Source organism: Phalacrocorax carbo, chromosome 8, assembly GCF_963921805.1.
Source record: "Phalacrocorax carbo chromosome 8, bPhaCar2.1, whole genome shotgun sequence".
NCBI classification, from domain to species: domain Eukaryota; kingdom Metazoa; phylum Chordata; class Aves; order Suliformes; family Phalacrocoracidae; genus Phalacrocorax; species Phalacrocorax carbo.
In genome coordinates this window covers 12,814,558-12,838,677 of record NC_087520.1, presented here as the reverse complement: position 1 = coordinate 12,838,677, position 24,120 = coordinate 12,814,558, and the positions used below count along the sequence as shown (strand labels likewise).

Sequence of the window (24,120 nt, the reverse complement as noted above, 5' to 3'; positions counted from 1 at the left end):
TGCTCCCCCCACCTCAGGCAGCCCCTGTGCCTGTCCCGCCTCCGCAGCAGGCTCAGAGGCTGCCGCAGGAGCCTGCCCTGCTGCCCCAGGCTGCAGCTCACACCGCTAGAGCCAAGGTCTCTGTTCTCACACTCTGGCTCCAGCCCAGTTCCTGCCAGGCACATTCAGGGTCTCACAGATAAAGGATGAGTCCCAGCATCCTGTGAAGCCTCTCACATTTGTGTGATGCTTGGCACACAAGCAACCAAACAAGCTTGTTCTGGCTTTTAGGACTATCTCTGACTGCATGGGGTCCATGCCTCTCTGAAGGAAGAGTTTGCTGATGAGGCTGTGCACAGCAGGAGTAGCCCACACTGTTACCTGCATACAGCTCAAGGCAGAGCCAAGCTTACTGTTCATTTTGCTTGAACCAATGCATTGTCCAACCCCATTGTCTTCTGTTCCCATAGGGAAGTCAACGCCTTCCACTTTCTGACAGAGCTGAAGCTGTGCACCAAGCAGAGCTATTTCTATGCTTTGCCTTGAATAACTGTTGCCTCTGGGGCTGTCTTTTCACAGCTATCCAGGGCAAAGCAAGAAGTCCCAAAGTGCTTTGCAAACCAGACATGGCAAATACTTCAGCAAAGACTGAAAATGCACATGGCCCTGGGACAGAAAATAGCTGCTCTCCTCCTAGGGCATGTAACACCAGCCAGCTGGGAGCCAAATGTGCAGAGCAGTGTACACATACTAGAGTGTATGCTGGGTTTTGAGTTGACCAAGCCACCAAAGAAGTCCTTGCAAAAAGCCCTCAAATACAAAAACTCCCAAACTTCTGTATGGAAATTCAGTGCTCCCTTCCAGTTAAGATTAATGGGAACTAGAAGCCAAAGCCATTGTAACGGCTTTGTAACAAGTCTGTGTAATTTATACCTTTACAAGATAGTAGCACATTTCTTCTAGAGCCAGTGGAGAGATGCAGGTTCAGGACAGAGGAGATTTAACTGTGTCTGATACCACCTGGACTTTCTTTGCAAGGCCTCTCCTCTAGCTATCGCTTGCTCCAGCCACTTAAACCAAGCCTTAACATCAAATGCCATTTTAAAAATTACCATGAAAATAAAACCTGGCCTGGCAGCATGCAGCTGTGTCCCAAAATGCAGTCAGAGCCAGCCTGTGCACAGCCTTCATTGTGCATGTAAATGGAAGCTGCAGGTTGTGCAGGCTGCCAGGCTAGTAGAAGCTGCCTGCTTCACTCTGCAGCTCTCTTAGGGCTGGCTGGGCCAGTCTTGTGGAGGCTGAAGCAGTGACAGAGCAAGCAAAGGCCTGCCAGGGAAGTCTGAAAATTGCAGGGGACCTGGTACACAGAAGACAGCCACTGTCCCTTTGAACAGTCCCCAGGTGATGCCTGGCCAGCACAAGGCATGGCAACTCCTGAAAGCTGCTCGCAGGGTGGCCTTTGGTTTGGAGTGCCTGCAGGCTTTTACTGAAGTACCTTAAAACTGCACAATGAACAGGTCTCTGTTAAAGCTGCAAGCATGCCATCAGATCAGGGAGCACTGAAACTTCATGAACCAAAGCACTGGTGCAAATTGAAAGACACATGGATGAAGAACAAGCACAGCCTGCAGGAAGCCATCACTACTGCAACCATGAAATGTACCAGTTGCTAGCAAGCCAAACAATCCATCTGGCAAAGTCTCACATGATAAATCTTATAGGAAAGGATTCTGGATCAAGCCTTCCCGCAGTAAGGGAGGAGCAGAGAGGGAGAGCCCAGAAACCTCCCCATAGAAAACCCCTCAGATAAAAAGGTACCCTTTCCACCAGAAAAGGTGGATGGAAAGATGCAGTGCTGTGTGATGTTGTGACACCAGAGTGGATTACAGTGCTGACCAGCTAGAGATTGCATGGCATTTTCATCCCATATAAACAATTCTGTTTCTTTTAAACAAATAATAAAAAAAAAAAGACTGACATGAATGAGGCTTGGAACATGCTTATTGTGCACTTCTAGAAAGAGCTGTCAACAGAGCTATGTGTGTCAGAAAAATACATGGTCGATCAGTTCTCCTAGAAGCATCTTGTTAACGCTGTTATCCTTTAAATCCTGTTTTCTGCAAACACTGTGCCTTTCCTCCCAAAGCAGTGCAAAATGTTTTAAAACTGAATCACAGAATCATATTACTATGGTCCATTTGTTAGCAGCAGAGATGTGGCAAAGGCTACAAAAAGAAGCAGTCATGCCAGTTCCCTGTTGAGAAGAGAGTGTCATGAAACACAGGCCATTATAAGACTATAAGCTGAGCAGTACTGGTAAAACCAAAGCTCTGTCTTGTCTCTGGCAGTGGCCAATAGGCAATGCTTAAGGAAGAAGATCAGCACGAGCATGCAATAATAATTTTCTTCGGGCCGTCTAGGATGATCAGCTCAGAGACAACCTAAGTCAGCCGAAGTATCTTTACAATTAATAGCCTTTGATGGATTTCTCTTCCATGAATGTGTCTAGCTGCTGTTTGAACAAATCTAATCTTGTAGCATCCACAATATTTGTGCAAGAGCTCCACTGTTATATACACAGTGGGCAAAGACACATTTCCATTCACTTCTTTTAAACCTGCCCCTTACTGGCTCTTGTATGAGAAAAAAGAGTGATCATCCCCACTCATATACCCTGTGCTACCTCTGGCTTTACAGGCACAGCTTTCCCTAGCTGGAAAGCAATGACATCTTTAGTAGCTGCTAATACAGAGGTTGACCCAGCTGCAGCCCTGGGTCAAAAATGCCATCTCTGGTTCTGTTTTTCCCTTTGGAGATGGTGAGACCATCTTGCACACACAATATTTATGTCACCCTGGTTTGTTCTCTATTACATTAATATCAATTCCTAATGTTCATTTTGAGTTTTGATGTACTGAATACAGATCTTTATCTATTATAACCCTGAAATCTCACTCCTGCATGGTAACACAGAGTCCAGTGCCTCCCAAGGTTTTGCTCTGGGATGTTGCTGCAGCTGGGACTTCATGTTCATGAGGGCGGCAGCTGCAGCTCATTTTGGAGCAAGGATGGAGAGATCTGCCAATTCAGAGAGCAGCTCTGGTGAGGGGACAAAGGGAAGCAAAATGCCTTGCTTAGAAAATGTTGATTGTGCCTAGGTTGAAATGTGGCCCCGTTTGACACCATATGCCTGTAGATCACAGACAAGCAACCTTGAAGCATGAGGCCAGCGGAGATTTCAGTGGTTTTCCACCACACTAGCAGGATAGTTCACAGATTCAGAAGGGACTCCATTCAGTTACTTCATGTTTAGCTGTATTCCCTCACAGCCTGGGCCACTGGAAATACCTTAACAAATATCTACCTGGTCCTGAGTCATCTACAGTTCAATAACCAATGTTGGTATAGTGAGCCTCATGTACAGTTTATTTGCAGTCATGCACATTCATTCACCTCTGGTCCAAACACCTCTCAGGTGTGCCTGGTGATCCAGAAATGACTTCCCACAGCTATTTTACCTTAACTGCCAAATGGTACCAGGCAGATTTTATTCCCTATTGGCTGGTGTGGTAGAATAAGTTCTTCATTCAGCCTCCAACACAATTCCATCTATCCCAAATGACTTGGAAAATGGTAAAATTACTGAGATAAATGGAGATCTGAATAAGCAAGGGAGCAGTTTTGGTACTAGCTGCAATCTGGGTAGAAAGAGACTCACGTGAAGGCATTGGGAGATGATGAGGGTATTTGTGTAGTAACATCAGTCATGTACCAACTGCCTCCCCAAGTACTTAAATTAATTCAGAGCAGGAAACAGGGAGTGTGCATGGGGCAAGCTACAGAAAAGAAATGGTGAAATCAGACCATTGTGAATAAGCAAGGTGCTCCTGAGACAGGGGCCTTTGCAAACACACAAGTCACAAAGCTCCTGCAAGGTAGAAGAAGGCCTGGAGCAGCCTACCCATCAGCAAGTCAGATCATAGAATGGTTTAGATTGGAAGGGACCTTTAGAGGCCATCTAGTCCAACACCCCTGCAGTGAGTAGGGATATCTTTAACTAGATCAGGTTGCTCAGAGCCCCATCCAGCCTGACCTTGAATGTTTCTAGGGATGGGGCATTGACCACCTCTCTGGGCAACCTGGGCCAGTATTTCACCACCTGCATAGTAAAATTTCTTTTTCCTTATATCCAGTCTAAATCTACCCTCCTTTAGTTTAAAACCATTACCCCTTGTCCTGTCACAACAGGCATTGCTAAAGAGATTGCCCCCATCTTTCCTACAGTCCTCCTTTAAGTACTGAAAGGCCACAATAAGGTCTCCCTGCAGCCTTCTCTTCTCCAGGATGAAAGATCTCCAGATCCCCAGCTCATCTCAGTCCCAGGACTTAAAACAAAGCAGAAGGGAATAAGCAGGTGAGGATGGGGAAAAGAGGGCTGCCTCCTGACAGATGTGATTGCGAAAAATCTGAAGGCACATTTTAATGTTGCTGTCCCAGTCAGTGAGGACAGTTCAGCATAAACACATGAGAGATTCAGAGCACTCTAGTCATTCAGAGTATCTATTTTCCATTGCACACCTAGGTTTTTCAGGACTAACATGATTGGCAGGGCAACAGAGAGGAGAGCCACGGGCACTGACATTGCCATGTGGACTTCCCTTCATACAATCCATCTACGCAGAAAGTCCATTAATGATTGTGCAGGGATTCTTATGCAATTCCTACCATGCATGTCATTTAACCTTTGCAGAAAGCTCACCAGCCTGTTCTCAGAAATCTGGTGAAATACTCCCCCGGCAAAGAGTTAATTAATGCAGCTTGGACTATAAATTATACTTAATTTCTCACAAACTACACCTATTGTCGAGGGGAGCAGGGAGACAGCAATAGTTTTGCTGCTCTTTTTTTTTAAAATAACTTTGGTGGGTTCATAGAGTACAGACACTTTATTCTCTCAATATTTAGACATTCAGTTAGACAGATGAACGTAGCTGGTTGGAGAGTGTATACAAATTGCCTGCTCTGTATATGCCTCATGTACTTACTGATAAAACACAGAATTGCTGAGGTTCCTCTCAAACGACTTCATCCAACTGCTTGTCAGAAGAACATGGATGAGAAGGTGCCTGGCCAAGCTATTCCTTAGTTGTAGCAATGTAATCCTGGTGCGAGCCACACTAAACCCGTGATTTACACTGATTAATATACTGAGGGGCTGTTGATCCTAAACATTCTCTCTGTGGCAGATTTCTGTACATCTGGTTTGACACTCTCTTCTCTTAATAAACCTGAACAGAGTCTGGATGCTTACTGCTGCTATCTGTACATAAAATCAGGAGAGCCTGTGCAGACTGAGGCTCGCCTGGCAACAGACTGGGGACTCTGGAGCTCGTAAAAATTCTGCTCCTGTGTGTTTATTCATTTGGAAATGACCCAATATTTACCCCTGCATTTTATTGAAATAGATCCTGCTGGAACTATGTTCCCAGTTACTGAGGGGATCATGAGGATCAATAGCTGCAGACTAGAAGTTTATCCCAGAATACAAATGCCAGACTGCAGGACACTCATCTCAGAGCACCAGATATTGCTGATCAGAACAACACAGGCAGCACTCCCCATGTCTCCTATCTGCACTGTTTGGATGTTTAACTGAGGAGCAAGTTTAAAGGTTTCTGATCACCAAGGGACCACCCATTTCCATAGCACAGGTACCTATTGCAGGGGCAAAGTCCTGTGTTATTATAAGCTTCTAGTTGCTCCACCAGGCTGATCTCTCTAGCTTTATGAAGAAGCCCTTCCTATGTTTTTCTCTACCTCAGGGGTTCCAGAAAGCATGTTAGCATTGCAGCATTCTATTTTCCCAAACACCCATCACCAATTGTAATAGCAGCAACATGATACTTCAATAAGGGGATTTGTTCAAGAACGTAAAACCCTTTTGCAGGGCCAGTGCCAGCATGAATGTTTTGTAGGCAGGACAGCTGAAGCCCAAGAAGTCAAGCAACGTGCCAGGATAACACAATAGAGTCAGATAGAGCAGATCTGGTACACAGCATCGTGCTCTGAATGCTGGGCTTACAGCCTCAGTTCTTCCAGGGGACATCAGCTTCCATCCTACGCTTCACTCCATACTGCCCGTCTTTGCCTTTAGAGTCACAATGGCCTGTCTTTAAATCACATCTAGAGTAGCAGATGTGATGGGTACTTAAAAAAATACAGTGTGCAAAATAAGCAACGACCAGGACCTGACAGCAGACAGGCACAACAGAGCTCTCTCTACAGACTGAATGTGAGATCTTCAACACGTACACCTCAAGGTACCATGCCTGCATACGTGCCGGCTCCACTCAATTATCAACCACACCTCCAGCTGTGGGGTTTAAATTATCTGAACAAAGATCATGCCAGGACTTATTTTCGGTCTAATGTTGAAAACTGGTCTGTCCGCATGGCCCTTAGTGGAGTGACTTCTGCCTGTTCTACCCATGATCTGGGCTGCCTGGACACCCTTCAACTCCAAACCAACAGCACCATGCTGACATTTGTAGCATTGCTGGCTCCAGGAGAATATAGTGCCTTCAGACTGCAGTGACCAGAGATTGACAAGGCAATTAACATGCAGGTCTGCCATGGTCACCCCGTAAAGGCCATGCCAGACGGGAATTGAGACAAGGTTTGGGGGAATTGGCTGAACCTTAATTACATGGCACACCTTACTGCGGTATATACTGAAGCTTCAATTCAGCTAGATGTGACTAGATGTGACTTACAAACTACATCACAGTAAAGACATCACTGAACCATTGTAATCACACAAGTATCTTACCTGGGAGAGAGAAAGTAAAGAAAGCATTTCCAGCACCCAGCCATGCTAAGCATTGGAGAAGGTATTAAATGGGAGAGGGAGAGCCTGAATGAGCCTAAACCAATGAGTCTACTAATTTAGTCCAATGACATAATCAGAAATCTGTGGACCCAAACTGGTGTATGGAGAGTTAGACTTAATTTGAGAAAGAAGGGCTGTTTCACCTACCCTCCCGTAAGGATCTCTAAAGGGACTTCAGGGAGGGCTTGTAATGCCCAGCAGTTGAAATAAAGGCCCCAAAAATCAATCCAGAGATCCCAGCTTTCGTTCAGGTGCCTCACATTATTCCCCATTCCTCATGCTCCCAGCACAGCTCAGCACTGCCTCTTCTGCTTTTTCTTCCTCTTTCATCTTCTCATCTAATCCCAAACCTCTCTCTGCTGCAGAGCATCCATAAAGTGAGATTAGACCACACAGCCAGCACTGCCAGCCTACATAGGCTGTTACAGTAATGGTACTCAACCAGATTAACTAGGAAGTGACCCAGACAAAGGGCATGAGCAGAGTCCAGGTGAGCAGCTGCAATGACCCACTTGTTGGTTTATACCATCTTCCCATCACCGGCAGATCCCCTCATATCCTGATGGTATCCAAACCATGCTTCTTCCATCCAGTCTGTATTCTCTTTTTACCCTCAAGACTTCACCTGTTTGTTGAAGTTAAAGAAATAAACTAGAGGAAAACTCAACAGCAGAAAACAAGCAAAAGCAGCTACCTGACCTTTTCAGAGATTTCAAACATTGTTTTACCTTTTAAAAATGAAATTCTGATAAGATTTTAGTATCTTTGTCCTGCATAAACCTTCCATCTCGGAATGCTCTTCAGATTGCTCTGAACCTTCTTCCATTTTTGCCTTCATCAAAATGCTTCTACATTTTGACACCGATTCCTGTTCTGTTTACCAAGCAGGTCTGTAGCCACAGACTCCTGAACCTAGCTTAGCTACTTCAAGCTGCACAGTGACAGTATCACATTACCATTTCAAGTTCTCTGGATGTTGAAATGAACCTTTCTCTCTGCATCAGCGTGCATGATCAAGTTACCCCATCCCTGCAAGTTCCTGCCTGTGAGATGAGCCACTGTGACCACCCAGCTGCACAACCTTAGCCTGTGACAAACACAAGACAACATGTCTTATTTAACACCTTTCACTATGTATGAGGCTACTGCAACTATATCATGCTCACTGGGCTCAACAGAAAGAATTCTTGATAAGAGCAGTAGGCATGTCTTCTCTTTTGAGCCCAGTGCTTTCTGAAGAAAGCATCTCTAGTGCTGCTGTAGTCTGGCAATGCTCAAACAAACGCATATAGTCAGAGGAAGGTGTAAGACTATTGTACCATGTCAAAATATACAGCATCATGGAAAGACTTTCCCGTACACCAGATTTCCTTTCTGAATCTGGCCCTCAGAGTCTATCTTGACCATGTGGGCAAAAGCTGGTGTTAAGATTGACACTACACACCTATGACCAGGCTAGAACTTATCACACTCCATGGTCGAGTTTGTTACATCTGCTAAATGGCTCTAGCTCATCTGAAGGTGTCCACACCACTGAACGACGCTGAGTGGTACCCCATGCCACAAACATACCATGTAGTGGGAGCATCAGGAAACTCCACTCTCTGTCTGGCAGGTCCCACTACTCACCCCTAGTATAGGTTGCATCCACATGTGCTGGACAAAGATGCAAGGCAGATTTGAGTCCAGACAGCTCTCAAAACGCAGCACCGTCAGATCCCAGATCTCCCAAGTGTGCTGTCTTTTGTCCCAGATCCAGACTGGTATCAGGGTTGTCTCTGCACCAGAAACACTATGAGATCCTTGGGTTTCTCCATACTGTCATGAGGTCTGTAAGGCCCATACAAACAGTGCAGCAGGCAAAGGGAACCACAGGTTCTGCTCCAGCCAGCATGTAGGCAAGGGGAACAGCAGCTGGGGAAGAGATCCCATGCACATCTTCATAACAATGCAGATGTTTCCAAGAACCTATGGTACCAATCTGTCTCCTTGCACTCTGTAGCCTTGTGTCAGGTGCCAGCTAGGCATGGGAAGGTGCTGAGATGGAAAGTAGTGGGACAAAAAATATGCTTCCAGAGAAAAATGTTACCAAAGAATGGAGACAGAACACCTCGGAGACCTGGGCTGCATTTTGAGTGCTGTCTGGTGTATAAACGTGCCTTGTGCCAAGGATGCAGCAATGCCCAGAGGTCTGTGGCTATTGGAGAAGAGGAGGAGAAAGGCAGGGGAGACTCAGAATGGGGCAGAATTTGCTAGTAACTACACTTAGGGGTGGTAAGAAAGGCTTTAACAGTACTCCAAGGAGGAAATATGTGATATACCACTCCTTTCCCCAAGACAGAGGTAGAAAGGAAGGCCAGACCATCCAAGAAGGAACTGGGACCTTCAGGAAAATTACTAGTTAAAACCATATATGCCCAGAGCACAGGACTACTGGGTGTGAGGCACATGGGGCTACACAGTAATGGGTTTTATCCCCTTGCACATAGGGACTGTCTGGGCCCTGGGAAAACATGGTGAGCTTCTTGAGGTGTAAGGTCTAACACCCTTGCCCAGCCTACCTGATAAGATGCCTCCCTCACACCGCAGGCCAAACAGAAGTGACCAAGCATCGTGACCTAGAGCCTGTGTGAGGCAGCCTCTCCTTTCCCAGGGAACTGCAGCTACGGCCAAGCTGGCATGGTGCTTTCTCAACACGGTGTTTAAAATCCAGTAGATCTTTTACAAACTTTCAGTGAAACAATGAGAGGTGGGACAACCTACAAGTGCCAGACAAGCTTTTGAATACAGATGTTTAAAAGAAATGCAAGAATTTTACAAGAATTAGGTACTTGCCAGCTTTCCAGATCATCACACCTCACAACTTCATTACCTCCCCATATGTTATACACATGTGCAATTCTATGATAGATCATCAGGAAACATAAAAATAAGGGAGACTATGTGTTGTTTAGATAACAATTGAAAGAGATCATAAAAAAGGAATGTGAAGGAAAAAGTTAATTACAACTTTAACTCTGGAGACGTTACCATCTCTTCCTTAAGAAAAAAACAGACAAGGATGTTGTTCCCACAGAGGAAGTTTTTCAACAGGAGAAATTTCTCTGCAAGCCACACACCATTTCGCCAGTTTTCTTTCTTTTGATGAAATTTGGCTTTTAGTGAAAATAGCATATATCTAATGCGATGCAAATATGTAGCATGGATCTATGCTGGTCAACACAAAGGAAAAATCTTGGGGAAGAATGGTACGGTCATTGCATTAACGGTCCTGCATCTCAGCATGATGTCCCCAGTGCAGCGGAAGGCTAAGCACAACACAAGAGCAAAATTTAAGCACGGTTTTCTTATCAGGAAAACTTTTAAAGGATATCTGGCCAGTCCCTGCTGTAATCAGATTTCCTTTAAAATCATAAAAGATTGAACTTTCCAAGGAGGAAACATCACCATAAAATCTGCAAAGTGGAATTGTCAACAGAGAGGCACAGCCAGCTGCGCTGTCATTCTGGGTGTGAGCAGCTGGAATAGAAATATAGCACAGATCTCAAAATAACTGCCAGGTCCTCGGCTCTCCAGGTGCCTGCTCATTCGGACGTGATCCTGGTGGGCTGTCCAGCGTGCTGACGCTGCCTGGGTGGCACGTGTCCCCCAGCAGGGAGAGACTCTCTGACACAGAAATAATGCCCTCCGCCAGAAAGAGCTGAACCAACGGCCAGGCACCTGGCTTCTAGATCTACACTTGTATGCATGCTTTGTTTTTTATTTCTGTGTGCCCATTTTCTACTGCATTTGTGACAACTGAGTAGGAGGAGGGAACACTAAAAAGCACTTCCACCACATTAAATCAAATTAACATTTTGGGAAATCTGGAGACTCAAGTCAAAATGTGATGGCAGGGCACAGATGTGTTTTCTGCAATTTTCTTATGACTTATGCTTAGAAGACTCATGTCTTTTTTCTTGTATTCCTATAGCCTCTTTTGATTTTCTCACCTATCCTCAAAAAGAAAAACCCAAACCAAACAACAAAAACCCATGCTAAATCAAAGGCTGTAATATGCACACCTTACAAATATCAATAAGCCCATGTATTGAAAGAGCTGGGCATGCTTAAAACCCAGCTGCAATTTTAAGTAGCATGCTCTTCAAGTTACCATTGCAATAGTTATCAACCTCTCCCTCCCTAAGATATACACCAGCAATATAAATCATAGTTTTTGAAAGATCTAGGGAAAGATCAGTGGCTTTGGGCAAAATCAAAGAGAAGCAGTGATTAAAGAAGATTCCAGGAGGCAATAAAGCATTTATACAAAATATCTCATAAAAACAGAACAAATAAGAGGAAAGAGGCTATATGGGAGCAGCGGGGGGAGAGGTACTTACACTCTTCTTCCATAACAACTATTTTAGTTTCTGAGGCTGGTAAGACTTGTGGTGCTTTCGTTGTTCCTGGGGAAATTAAGGTAAGAAAGTAGTGAACAAAATATCTATTTTGAGAACAGAAGAGTGGGCTTAGCTACTGCAGGGAGGAGGACAAGAGCAGGTGCTGCTGGGTGGTACAGGCTGGGGTGGCTGTCAACGTGTTAGTGCTGGTTAGAGTACACTCAAATGGGTAACTGGATAACAGAGGCAGATAAACGAGTGTCCCTGCAGGGGGTGGCACAGGTCTCCTCACTGTAAGAAGCCTCATGCCATTAGGATGTCTGTCATGATAAAAAAGCAGAAATGGCTCAGGATTCACCCAGCAGGTGATGAGCGAAACTGTTTGAGGTTTTCTTAGCCCTGATGGCCATGAGAGTGCAAAGACAGGATCACAGGCTGTGACAGTGAGAAAAATGTGGACTTTAAGAAAAGGTGAGATCATCTGAAGAGCCTCCATCCCACAAGTATGTGCAGTTCTGCAGCACAAAGTAATGCTTGTACAAGAGATGGAGGAACATGAAACAGGTGAAGGCCATGGCCACAGGCAATATGGAGCCGAGTGTATGTAGCAGTTTCCTCTTTACAAACCAGGGTACTGGGAAAGTCCAATGTCCACAGTCACCAGCTCTACTTGAGCCCGCTGGCAGCAACAGCCCCTTCTGGATCAAAGCCCCTGACCACCCTCTAGATGCACAGAGGACAAAGCACCAGGAACCTACACTGTGTGTGCAGCACGCTGTCAGAGAGAGGGGTGAGACCACCATGAAAAGGTAAAAGCAGAAAGAATTTTTTATAAAAGTTTGATTTTTCCTGCAGTGTTTAGCAAAAGGGCAGGGGTCAGTTAAGGAGGTGTCTAGAAATTTCCTGAGGAAAAAAGAATCAAAAAAAGTCACATCTCAGCTGTGCCCTCATGCCCATGTGCCACCAGTATTAGACTATTCAATAAAGAGAACTGGGAAATGGGATATTTTTCTAAGAAAGCATCTAATTTACCTCAAAGTAATAAAAATCTCAAAATAACACCAAAGCACAATATATTTTGGCTAAGCACAGAAGCATTTCCTCAGAAATTGACACCCTCCAAAGCTTTTCAATGTGAAAGCATTTATTTCTGAGCCAGGCATTTTGTGGAAATACCAGAATTGCAGAGAAGAGATGAAGTGATGGGTTTGGCTGATAGGCATTTTCTAAGTGACAAGGGGTCACTGCAATGCAGCCACTCTCTTTCTAAAGAAAATATCTCTTCAGTGTGGTGGTTTTCGTGATTTGTGACAGATCTGCATGGCTGAAAAGGTGCTCTTTTAAAACTGGTATAAACCGAAAAGTGATAGTGGAATAGAGCAGAGTACTTTGCAATGGCAACGCTGCCTCATCATGCTGAAAAATTTTTACCAGCAGAGACTGAATCTCAGACCCTCACATCCATGGGCCTTAGGGTCTCACGTGTGAGCTGTTTCTCTGACAGCAGGACTCAAGTGGGCTCAGGAGCCTCTGCCTCTGGCCTCTGCACCCCTGGAGGGGAATGGCATGTTGGGCTGAGGACACCTTGCTCCTCCATAATGCTCATCTCAAGCCTCAACAGCTCAGGTAATCTCTTGCAATGCCACCTTCTACAGGAGCACACAAAGATGCCCCCAAACCACATGTCTCTGTATAACAAGATGCAGTGTTAGCTCATGACTTTTTCCCAGTCCTGGATTTACACGCCTGTATCACAGCAACATTACAGGACCTCCTACAATACAGCTACATGTCAGGTCAGAAAGTCTGCTTCCAGCAGACAGTCCCAGAGCATCAGTCCCAGCCAGCCTGCCCAGGACAGGCAGATGCACCAGGTTCCCAGGGACAGGGCTGCAGTTAAGAAGCAGAATATAAAGCAGCAGAACATATAGAAACAGCAATAGCTAGAGTGAGCTTCTGGGACAGAGGGGAAAGCTCCGAGGGGAGGCCAGCTCACGCGTCTCCTCTGATTAATTGTTATAAACTGCTAGAACTTCACAAAGCACTGTGTTGAGACTTAGTCACAATAGGATCAGTGCTAAGGAGCCTGGAGAAGAATGCAGGCAGGGACAGAAGACAGTGCACATGATTTCAGAGAGAAGCAGATGCTCTGAGGAGTTTTCTACTGAAAGATATCACAGATGGGAGCTTGCAGAAGTGAGGAAAGCTGTCAAGGTCCCAAGAAGGCCCAGCAGTAAGGAAAGAGGGAGATTCCAGGACAGCAAGTGCCTGCGCACAGATGAAGGCTGCTCGGCTCGGAGTAGCTCCATGGGAAAGCGAAAAAAAGAGTGCAAAGGGGGTGACAGAGCTGCAAAAGCCTACAGTGATCACCATCATCTTGTTTACCTTTGCAAGGGACTACAACTAGCATTCAGCTCCTGTCCTGCCAGGTGACCTACAAATAGGAGCAGCAAGGTATGCATGCAGCTCAGAGTGGCAAGCCAAAGGCAGATTTGCAAACCAGCTTAGAAAATGGATTAATCAAGGCACTGCCACAGCAGGCAATCTACTGGATCTGCAGTACCTTGCAGCCTGCAGCTCCCACTAGGAAAAGGTACAGGCCAGATCTTTGGATCTTTTTGGTTGCTTTTCAGGTCTCAACACCTTTCTGGGCAACTCAGGTGTGTCTTCACACCCCCTATGACCTGAGTGGAAGCAACCAGCTGTCCTTGCCAGACAGCATGTCTTCCTGCAGAGGAGGATTTAAACTCTGACAAATGCTGCCATTACCTGTGCATATGGAAAGGTGCAGTTCGAAGTTGTAGTGGCCTGATGCGCGTTTTCTTGGTGCCATAAGCAGTGTGCAGGATCAGAGCCTTGCAGCGTGCGCTGCTTGATCGCGCTCTTCCACTTGTGAAAGGGGATTGCTAGTGACTGGGTAGGGCGAGTGGAGGAGGCAGACAGGGCTCTGATGGCATGCGCATGCTGCCCGTGCATGTTGCACATGGGAAGAGGGTTGCACATGCAGCTTCCAGTCAAAACAGGAACAGTTCACATTGTAATGGGACAACCAAAGCATGAGTCAGAAAAAAAGGAGTGGCACTGCCTCAGTTAGGTTACTCTGGACACCTTTCCTACCATGATCACAAAGAAGCACAGCAGAGCAGCAGGGCTAACTTCATAGACATGAAGCATGAAGGCATGGAGGTCTGAGCATGGATGGCCTTCCTCCAGACTTTGCAAGCAGTGGGTTTTTACAGGCAGAGTAACTGAGGGAGGGGGGCTCTGTGATATTGCAGCTTCACAGAACAAAAGATTCAGGACTGCAAACACTGCTGAGGTAGGGGTTAACAGAGAAAATAATGCCAGAAAGAAGCAGGAGAAAGCTACCTTCCTTCACATTTGACTAATACTAATAAGAGCACAACAGGGAAACTGGATCACACCAAAGGTCTGCAGAGCACAGAGCCCAGGCTCCTGCAGTGGCCCATTGTGAATGGCAGGAGGAAGAACTTAGGAAACAGAACTTGTACAGAGTCATCCCTCCCCTAGTCGCACCCTCCTGCCTTCTGGCAACCACTGTAGGGACTTTCTGAGCTGGAGGGCGCATCCAAACCAACATGTTAAGCAATATAATTATTATGACCAAGATAATAACAAAACCACCTAACCTCAGACTCCATCTGCTGAGCTCTAAGAGATGGAGCACACATTCTAGGATGAAAACCAGAAGCAACTTCACTCATCACAAAGCTATGGTTTAATTACTTGTCTTCTGGTGAATTTTGTTTCTCAGAAATCCTTTAAAAAAAGAAAACATCAATCCCACCAGCTTTCTTTCCTCCTTACCCCTTTTAAAAAAATACATATACTGTAAGTTTATTTAAAATGTAAATTAACCACATTGCCAGTGACAGATAACAACGATAAACATTTATGCTAAGCTGCATTTTTCTTATCTCCCAAGATTGTTTTACTCGATATCCTGAAAGCATGAAACAAAATAAAAGACAGATCATGTGCAGAACCTCCCACTTTCTGCTTGAATGGCAGACAGCTCAAGACATTTGCTGGCTTCTTCACTTACCACTTTTCACATTCAGGCTGCCTTTTGCGGTGTCTTTCCCTAAAACGTTCTCCGCTTCGCAGCTGTACTCCCCAGCATCTTCCAACTTCACCTTGTTGAACTGCAGTCTGGAAATCTTTCTGTTGAAAAGTACAGCAGACATTTCTTACTTGATTGCTAACCACCCTCATGAATTGATAACCATTCCTGGCCCTGGTACGCTGCCTGGTACATCACCCCTTCTTGAGAGGATGGGCTGCCTGATCTCACAAGCTGAATAGGCACTCAAGCCTGGTCAGGATTCGGATTAGACCCTTCCCAGGCATCACAACCACCATGACTTCCTAAATGAACATCTCCCTCTGAACCCACTGCTCTTAGCATGTTGCTGTGGTTTGGTCTGACACCTGCTCTCGTTCACACAGAAGGTCTTGTGAGGGGTTGAGCCCAAGAGTCCCAGCATTCCAGCGCAGACTTTCTTCACTGAAGAAAAGCCACTTTACTGTTAGACGGTGGGATCTGCCTGCGAGACAGAGATGTGGAGATGAGATGCATGTTCTGCACCTTCCTCAGCAAGAAGGCTGAGCAGTCCAGTGCGTCACTTGCTATGTTCAGCAGTGTCACACACTCAACACAAACACCCACAGGGTCAGGGGGGACTCATCCCTTTCCAGCCTGCAAATCAAAACCCTGTGGTTTGACCTAGACAGCTAGCTTGTAGCTTTATCCAGGCCAACAAATAGGACAAGCACTTTGTTTCCCCATATACACACATTCCAATATACTACAAATATGTGGGGCTGAACTGCACACAGTCATCAGCCAGAAGTGCCTCGAAAGAGCAGAAGACAATGATTGCCCGTGCCACCTAACAACTTGTGGTGTGTGCTTCATGGGAGAGGGAGCAGCTCTGCGGCAGAGCTCTGCGGCACACGGGGAAGACAAGCGTTGTCTTTCCCACTGGCTATGACTGATGTCTCATTGTCTGCAATGTCTCTCTGACTAATAGTCAAAACCTTTTGTTGCCTAGTTTAGCAGAGATCTATAGGAGCCTTCAACACACACTGAATACCACCCAAGAGACCACAGTGGGACTCTCACATTAGGCCCTGGTTTACTACATTTCCTCCATTGTAGCTTTCTTATCAAAAACTACCCTGTGTATTCTTCTCATGAGAACATCTCTCTGCTTTCTACCCCAAGCTTTTATCTCAGGTCTGTGTCATACAGTCAATTTATTTAGAGACTTGGAAACACTGACAGCTTTAGAAAGAGGTCCCAGTGGTCTGTCTCACTGAAGGCAAATAAAATTCCTTTTATGTGGAAAATAATCATTAGCTTTGGACATATTTGCAATGTTACAGTGTCATCTGAGAAGGACTTTTCTTTGGGCTCTGCAAATCATCATCCATAGGAAGGTCTTCACAGAAGCACACTGGCATATTTTTAATACCCTGACATGCTGTTCTACTGGGAGGCACGATGCAATGACACAGTGTGAACATCTCACTAGTTATATTAGTAAATTAAAAGCACTTGGAGACAACTTGATACAGCTCCCAGGATACAGGCACTGCCCTGTTTTACAGGATGTGGTCAAGTGTTCAATTGCACGAGTTTAGGCCCCATGTGGAGCAATTTTTAAATGAATGTTGACAGTATGCAAAGACCTCTTGAATCCCTCTAATCCTAGGTCTCTCCTAATCCACTGTGTAATCCAGTTATTTGGGCCAACATGTTCCAACATGGGTGCCTAAACAAGCAGGCTGATTTAGAGTGGTGCAAAGCTGCCTTGACTCCCAGTACTGTACACTTCTCTGAATTTTGTAAAGTCTCTTAGAGCAACCTGTAAAGTCCTGGGTATCATTGTCCTCGCTGCTGTGGTGCCTTAGGACTCAAGCAGCACCCAAGACACAGCAAAGCATTTAAAAGCCTCCAGGGCCTGTTGCTGCCCGATGGAAATTGGGTTCTGCATCTTGCTGGGGAAGTATGATGGGCACCTGATGAAGGTTGGCTCTGTTGGGCTGTAGTGCCCGGTTCAGGCACAGAGGCAGGTGTAGGAACCCTTGCCAAAGGGGTGAGGTGGGCTTCTGGTACTACTGCATGCAACTCCAACAAGACTGCCCCAGCAAAGCACAGCCATTACTTTCTCTCAGCTGTCTCAACCCCCATTGACAGAATACACCATTTGTTTTATAAATCACCCCTATGACAGGCTTATAGTTATTGCTGCAATGCAGAATGAAAAGGCAGGCAGCACGTGTTGAAAGCAGTGTGGAAGAGTGAGGTTCTAACCAAAGTCCTGTAGAAAACACCACCCTTGCACACCAGCATGCTGAGGCTGACAGTGCAGAGCTGAAAGCATTAGCGAACATGCTGTCTTCAGCTGCTGGAAGACAGATATTCTGATGATAACTGGCTACACTGCAATCTCATATGCACAGCATGTTTCATTGTGTGTAGTAACTGGAAAAATCCACCATGGCATTAGAATATGCCTATGTACGTGACCTTTTACAGATAAAGGGTTTTAATTCCCAAAGATACAAATTAGTAAGCTATTAGTGACACAAAAGGCTAATGAAAGGGGGCACACTTGCCAAATTCATCTACAAGAACAGGATGAGAGACATTTGGTCTTTTACCTGGAACTCAAGAGGAATGTGACCAGAATAAAAAGCAATGATGGCATTTATAGCATATCAGCATCAAGGTGAAACCAAAGAGGATTATTTTGCTTTAATGCACAAAAATGTTGTACTGTCAAAAGTGCTTATTCTTATTTTGTATCACAGTTTGTTGAAATTCTCCTGGATTGCAAGATCCCCCTAAAAAATCAAGAGCTTATTCTTGCTTTTCGTACCCCAGACAAATGGTATAGCTACGCTTGGTCTACACACTGCACTAATGTCAGGTAACAGACTTGGGGGAGAGAGATGAAGGGTACAGACAAGGATCAGCTTTAATGTGGAGCATAGCCACAGTAAAGAGAATTCCCCTATTCCAGGAAGCACTGAAACAGCCAGAGAGATACCTTGTTTCATAGCATTAGCCATGCACCTTTTAATTCACATGGATAATGCCTGTGCACTAGAACTGAACTAAAGGATGTAAAAGAGACTAGACCTTGCTTGATCTGTGTGTGGCAAAGACAAAGATGACCAGTCTGTCTCTGTTCTATTTTACTATCTCCAAGTGCTACCAAAATACCTCCAAACTGCCTAGGAAATTGGTTTTTCAAGTTTGTGTTCTTCCTCCTGCTGCCCCATGGGCAGGCACTTTGTTCACTTGAGGGCTGAGGCATGTTTTTACAGAAATACCAAGTAATAGCATATGAGGAATTAGGTTGTGCACAGGAGTTTTGTATCAAGTCCCTGCTGCCCTTCTGGGCAGCATGTCTCTTGGGGTCACCAGCGCCTGGGAAAGACCTACCATATGCATTCACAAGGGTGCCTGGCTGGCAGACAATGCCATTCTTCTGGAGGAAGGCAGTGCCCTGGGCTGTTTGTTCAGTGAAAGGGCCAGGGTCACTTACATATCCCATCATTTCACTGCAGTGCAACTCTGCTGACATTTCTTTACTCCAGGGGAAAATCTGCCTTATTGTCTTTTCTGACCCTCAGCACATATGACTTAGCCACGTACTAATTATCTCCTGTAGTGCCAGTGGAGGAATACGCCATGGGGAATATGTTGTCTGCAGGCTCTGGGGGATAGGATTCACAAGGAGACCTTCAGCCTGGCCAGAAGAAGATCCCCCAAAATACCTTTCTGGCCAAGAGAAAAGAGTCCCCCAGAGGGCAGTTTGGAACGATGAGTAAATGACCCTCTGTGGTGCCAATCTCCAGACTACAATGGGAAACAAGGAGATCAACCCTTGGCTGGGACCTACACAAAGATCCTGGCAAATTCTGGCTGGGAAGGGTGGCCTCATCTGCTGTAATTTAGACATCTCAGAGTTAGACATCTAAATGCGAGCTTGGGCCCTGAGGCCTCCAGTATAGGCAGAGGAAAAGAAACAGACACTTCATCTCAGCCAAGGAGGAACTTTTCATGACAGGAGTCATGTTCCCACCAGCACTTTGGTCAAGCTTGAATTGTTTTTCTCCTCTTCCCTACTGCCAAGTGGAAATGGGATCATCTTCCCCGGTCATCTCCTTGCAAAGCCATTCATCTCAGAGCATGTGAGCAGGAGAGCAGCTGCCACAAGCTTCCTCCAAGACACCTACATTTCACTGAGCACTCTGTGTTCCTTATGTGAGTTCAGCTGCTTCTGCATCATTCAGGAAAAAAATAGCTTTAGGATTACTACTGCTGTAGTATTTTACTAGTCTTCTACAAATAGGGTAGCTAAGACATAAGTAATAAAGAAGTCAAGGAATTAGCTGATGAAAAGAATCTGAAGACTACACCACATGTGGCCCCTAAGTCGTCAGTGAAGAACACTGCACATAGTAAACACACTGAGATCCTAGGAAAAGGAAATTCCCAAATATGACCCTTGCAAAGGACACACTGAATACAGTGTGTTTACCTATTATTAGTGAATAACTGTGGTTACGTATTAACTCCATTCCTCTCTGTTTGCACAGAGAGCCAGTGGCAGGAAGCAAACCAATATTGCAGAAAGCAGAAAGGCCAGCAATTGCTGTAACGTGTGCTGCTTACACTCCTGCCAAAGATTTAATTGGTGCCTATGTGCTGCCCTGGCACTCTACACGGTGGTGCACTTGTCCTGAGGGAGCAGGTTAATGATTGGCAATAAGATTCAGAATATCCAATTCTTCAGTTTACAGTCAAGAAGTGTTGACCAGTGACTGCCAAACATCAGACAGCCTCACTGGCTGCAGCAGGAGCTTTCAGTGCCCTGACCTTGAGGAATACGTTCATCTTCCCCAGCACACAGTAGGCTAAAATCAGGCAGAAGACATCACTGCAATGCAAAGCAGAGAGGGGATGGCCATGGCAAAGCACCTCTGTCAGGGCAGGAGCGGCAGCCAGGAACATCCTCTCTGCCGCACTGCCAGGTGGAAACCACCCCAATCTCTTCCCTGCCCTTCAGTTACAGATCAGCACAATAGAGCTGGGCACGCTGGCTGTGCTTTGCTGTGCTTGAGAAAAACAAGTGGCCCTATGCTGGCTGCGCTTTGCATGGCATCATGCTAGGGCATGATCTGGCTAGTTCAGGATTAGCTACAGAAACAACAAATGGAAAAGGGGGAAAAAAGTGCTCTCAAGCAAAGCAATCAAATAAGAGGGGTATGGACAAGGAGGTTCAGACTTTTCAGCTCGGCCATCATCCCTTCTGCAGTGGGTGAAGTACTCCTTCCACCTCCCGTCACACCATCATTTGCCCCTCTCAGTGTTTGTCCTGCTGGGACTGTGGGAGAAGCAGGTGTGGGAGACAGATAATGTTCTTGTGGATGCCCAGGACAGGACCAGTCAACCCCTGACCCCCTCTCCCTGCTCTCTCCTACCCCTGTCCCCCAACATTAAAGTGCTGTTCTAACCTGAAAAGCAGATTTGCCCCTTCTTTGCTCAGCAGTGCTGTTGTCTCTCTGTGCCCAGGCTTGGGACAGGCTGATTTTAAAAGGAAAACTTGACCAGTCCTCACTCTGCCGAGCTGTCACTGACGCTGGTCTCAGAGTGAGAGCTGGAATCCCTTCTGGGTCATGCAGCGTCAACAAAAGGGGAAAAGATCGATAAGTACGCTCCAAAGAGCAGGGTCACTTGTGCAACCCCCCTGCATCCTCAAAATCAGCCTGGGGCCACATTGCTGAATTGCCACAGATGTTCCTGCAACGGGAAGAGGTGTAGGGTAACAGAGGCAGCATAATGCAACCACACACCTGTCCCTGGAGTGGACTTTGTGGCTGCTCTGTTAAGAGACAAACCCTTGTGTGCTGCTGCTCTTTGTGCCAGGCAAGTCTGTCACTGCTGCCAGGATGTGAAAACAATAAATACATAAAAGCTGAATTTTGGGCTAAGGCTGATGCAGACCTGTCAGTGCAGGGTCCATTGTATTACTTGTCCTGGAATTCAAAGCAATTGATCCATCCCACAAATGTTTCCTCCAACTGCAATGCCAGGATTTTAATTTCTTCGAGAAAATTTAGATCCTGGAGCAGTACTCTGAGGCCAGCTCAGAGCAAGTTCTTTCCCTGCTTACTGTGATATCTCACAGGAGCACACTAGCAGCCTCCCAGGAGTCAGGGACCTCCCAGCACCAAATGTGGAACAGATACCTCCCTGTCCCAAAGAGCAGATGACCTCAATATAGAGACGTGACACCCCTGGTAGGTGTGCAGCCAGGACAGTGTGCAGAGGTCTCACTGTATCAGCTGGTTCTGTAGCAGGGAGGGGAAGAGAAGGTCAATGCTGCTAAGGAGAAGGCACAGAGGTCCTAGTTTGGAAGCATATCACATATTACATGGAGGCTGATATGCTGGGAAAATCAGAGGCAGGACAAAAACTTCAGGAATTGCCAGAAGAGGGGAAGGCCTTCAAAGCAAAGCCAATTAGTTTTAAAGAATCAGGGGGAAAGGAGAGGGAGGTGACCTACTAAAAGCAGCTGTCTGGGGTGAGCCCTGAGCAGAGGACAGGAATGGAGATGAGCAGAGCAAGGCTGCAAATACCCAGATCAGGAAAAAGCATTTGTGGGAATAGAGGACATGGGAAAGGGATGGCACCTTCAGATGGACAGACAACTACCCCTCCAAAACATATCACTATGGTGGTACACAGTGTTGTGCAAGAGATTCAGTTACAGTTTTGGGGCTCCTTTCTGAGTTTGGAGCCGTTGGGATGGATGTCATTCTTCTCTTCCTAAGTCATTTTTCTGCAACTGGTACATATCACAGATCCTCACCAGTGCGTGATCCACGAAGTCTAAGGGGGACCTGGCAAATACATGCCTGTAGGTATATAATGTGCTGTCCCAGGTGAACTGCCTGCAGCCTCAGCCCTCACCCCAGCCCTCCTTCCCCAAAGCAAAGCATTTTAACTTAAACTGGATGAATTGGATTTCAGCTCATGTCTCAGTGAGTGCTTCAACCTAATCTGTGACATTTTGCAACCACAGTGGGCTAAGGTCTGTAGGGAGATTTTTTTTTTCTTTTTTAAGCAGCCAACATCACTGGAAAAAAAAACCATACAAAATTTCAGGCACGTAAAGCTTCTTCCATCTTTAAGTTCGCACACACCATCAGTTGAAGCAGCCCAGAATCTGACCGTAACTTGCTAGTCACTATAACTCAGTCAAGTTTGATTAAATGCCCATTCTCTGAATCTCTTAGGAGCCCCAACTTGCAAAGTTTGTGGATTGTTCTAGCTCAAGACCCAGCTGCTTCTCCTTTCAGTTCTCAAATTCCCTGGTTCAGTCCCAGGTGCATTGGCCAATATGATGTCCATCATGTCCTTTAAAACAACAAACAGACAAACAAAGGAAATGCTCTCCTTCACACCCCCCTCCAATAAAGTGCCTTCAGCAGCTAAAACCAAATCCCAAATATCGGAGACTTATAATGACATCGTGAGAGTTAGCAAGGCAGAAGCTCCCTTGGTGATTATAACAACACCGGTGCTTGAGAAGAGTCTTAGCTTCAAGGCATCTGGAATTGCTCTTGCAAGATCCATTGTCAAAAGAGCTTTTTCCTTTGTTTAAAAATGTCAGCCTGAAGACCCCTGCCAGAGTGGTGGTATAGCCTGCTTCGGTTCACTCTGGCTCCCACAAGGCTTTAGCAGTTCTCTTTGCCCCTCCTTGTCTCCAGGCTTAATTAGGAAATCATTTATCTTTATTGGCACTCTCTTTCCCTGCTGCTTTGGCATTTTTTTTGCCTTCATTCCAGTGCAGTGAGCTGTACAGGGAAGACCACAGCCCCATTCATTGTGGGTGGGGAATAATCTACAGCAGTGAGCTCTACAAGGAAGACCCCAGCAATGAATCTGCCCCAACTAGCATTGCCTGAGGGACTACTGTACAGAAACTGGAGAAGGGTATCCCTTGGCTCCACTTACAGGCTAACAATAGGGATTCCTGGTGATACTGAAAGTAGGACACTACTCCCAGGGGATGATATATAGTCAGCCTGTCCCAAACTGAACTGCCAACCCTCTCCAATCTAATGATATTCCTACTTCATCACCCCAGCAATCTCCCTTGGTAAAAGAGCACACAAAGAGAAGAGGCTGTATGGACAGCCACAGCTAGGGGACTACCAGGCTCCTCGACCCTCTCTGACTCCATCTGAAGATCTACATATCTCAGGGCTGAGCCCTGAGCCCTGAAGTGGGGTAGGTTCTCTACACCTCCACAAACAGAAAATTCCTTGGCTTTCTCCACAATTGGCATTTGACCATTTGCTGAGACAGTCAGAGAGTCAAAACCCAACCTTAACTTTTTGGGAGCTAGCAGCCTCAATCGGATCTCAGATGCACTAAGCAGAAAATGGTATTGCTTTGGCAGCTCAAAAGGAGATCCACTCACTATGCTGTACTTCCACTACTGCATGCAATTCTTTCTGGGTAATTTCTCTAGGTTGCCCATCAACTGTGTTTTATTTAAGTTGAGCCAGAGATAAAATTCCAGCCAATAATGTCTTCCACCTTAAAGAGAAATTTCCTTTTCGTGCAAGCCAGTCTTGCCTCAGCCTGTTACTAATTACAGATGGAACATGCAGTTCAGAAAGGAGGAATTAGAATTGTTCCCATCCCTCCAGCAAATACCCATTGGAAAAAAAAAAACCCAAACAAAAACAACCTACTCCTTTACCTGATGGCACCAGAGTTTGCCAGTAGGTTTAAAAAACAAGATGGGAGATGATTGA

The 24,120-nt window shown here is 45.8% G+C and overlaps 1 protein-coding gene across 1 annotated transcript in view; it reads right to left on the bottom strand.

Moving 5' to 3' along the window:
- Nucleotides 1-24,120, bottom strand: part of NRG2 (neuregulin 2) — a 63,737-nt gene that overhangs the window by 35,663 nt on the left and 3,954 nt on the right. Inside the window, exon 3 of the mRNA XM_064458154.1 lies at nucleotides 15,317-15,435. Coding sequence (XP_064314224.1) covers nucleotides 15,317-15,435 — 119 coding nt within the window. The remainder of the gene's footprint in view (nucleotides 1-15,316; nucleotides 15,436-24,120) is intronic.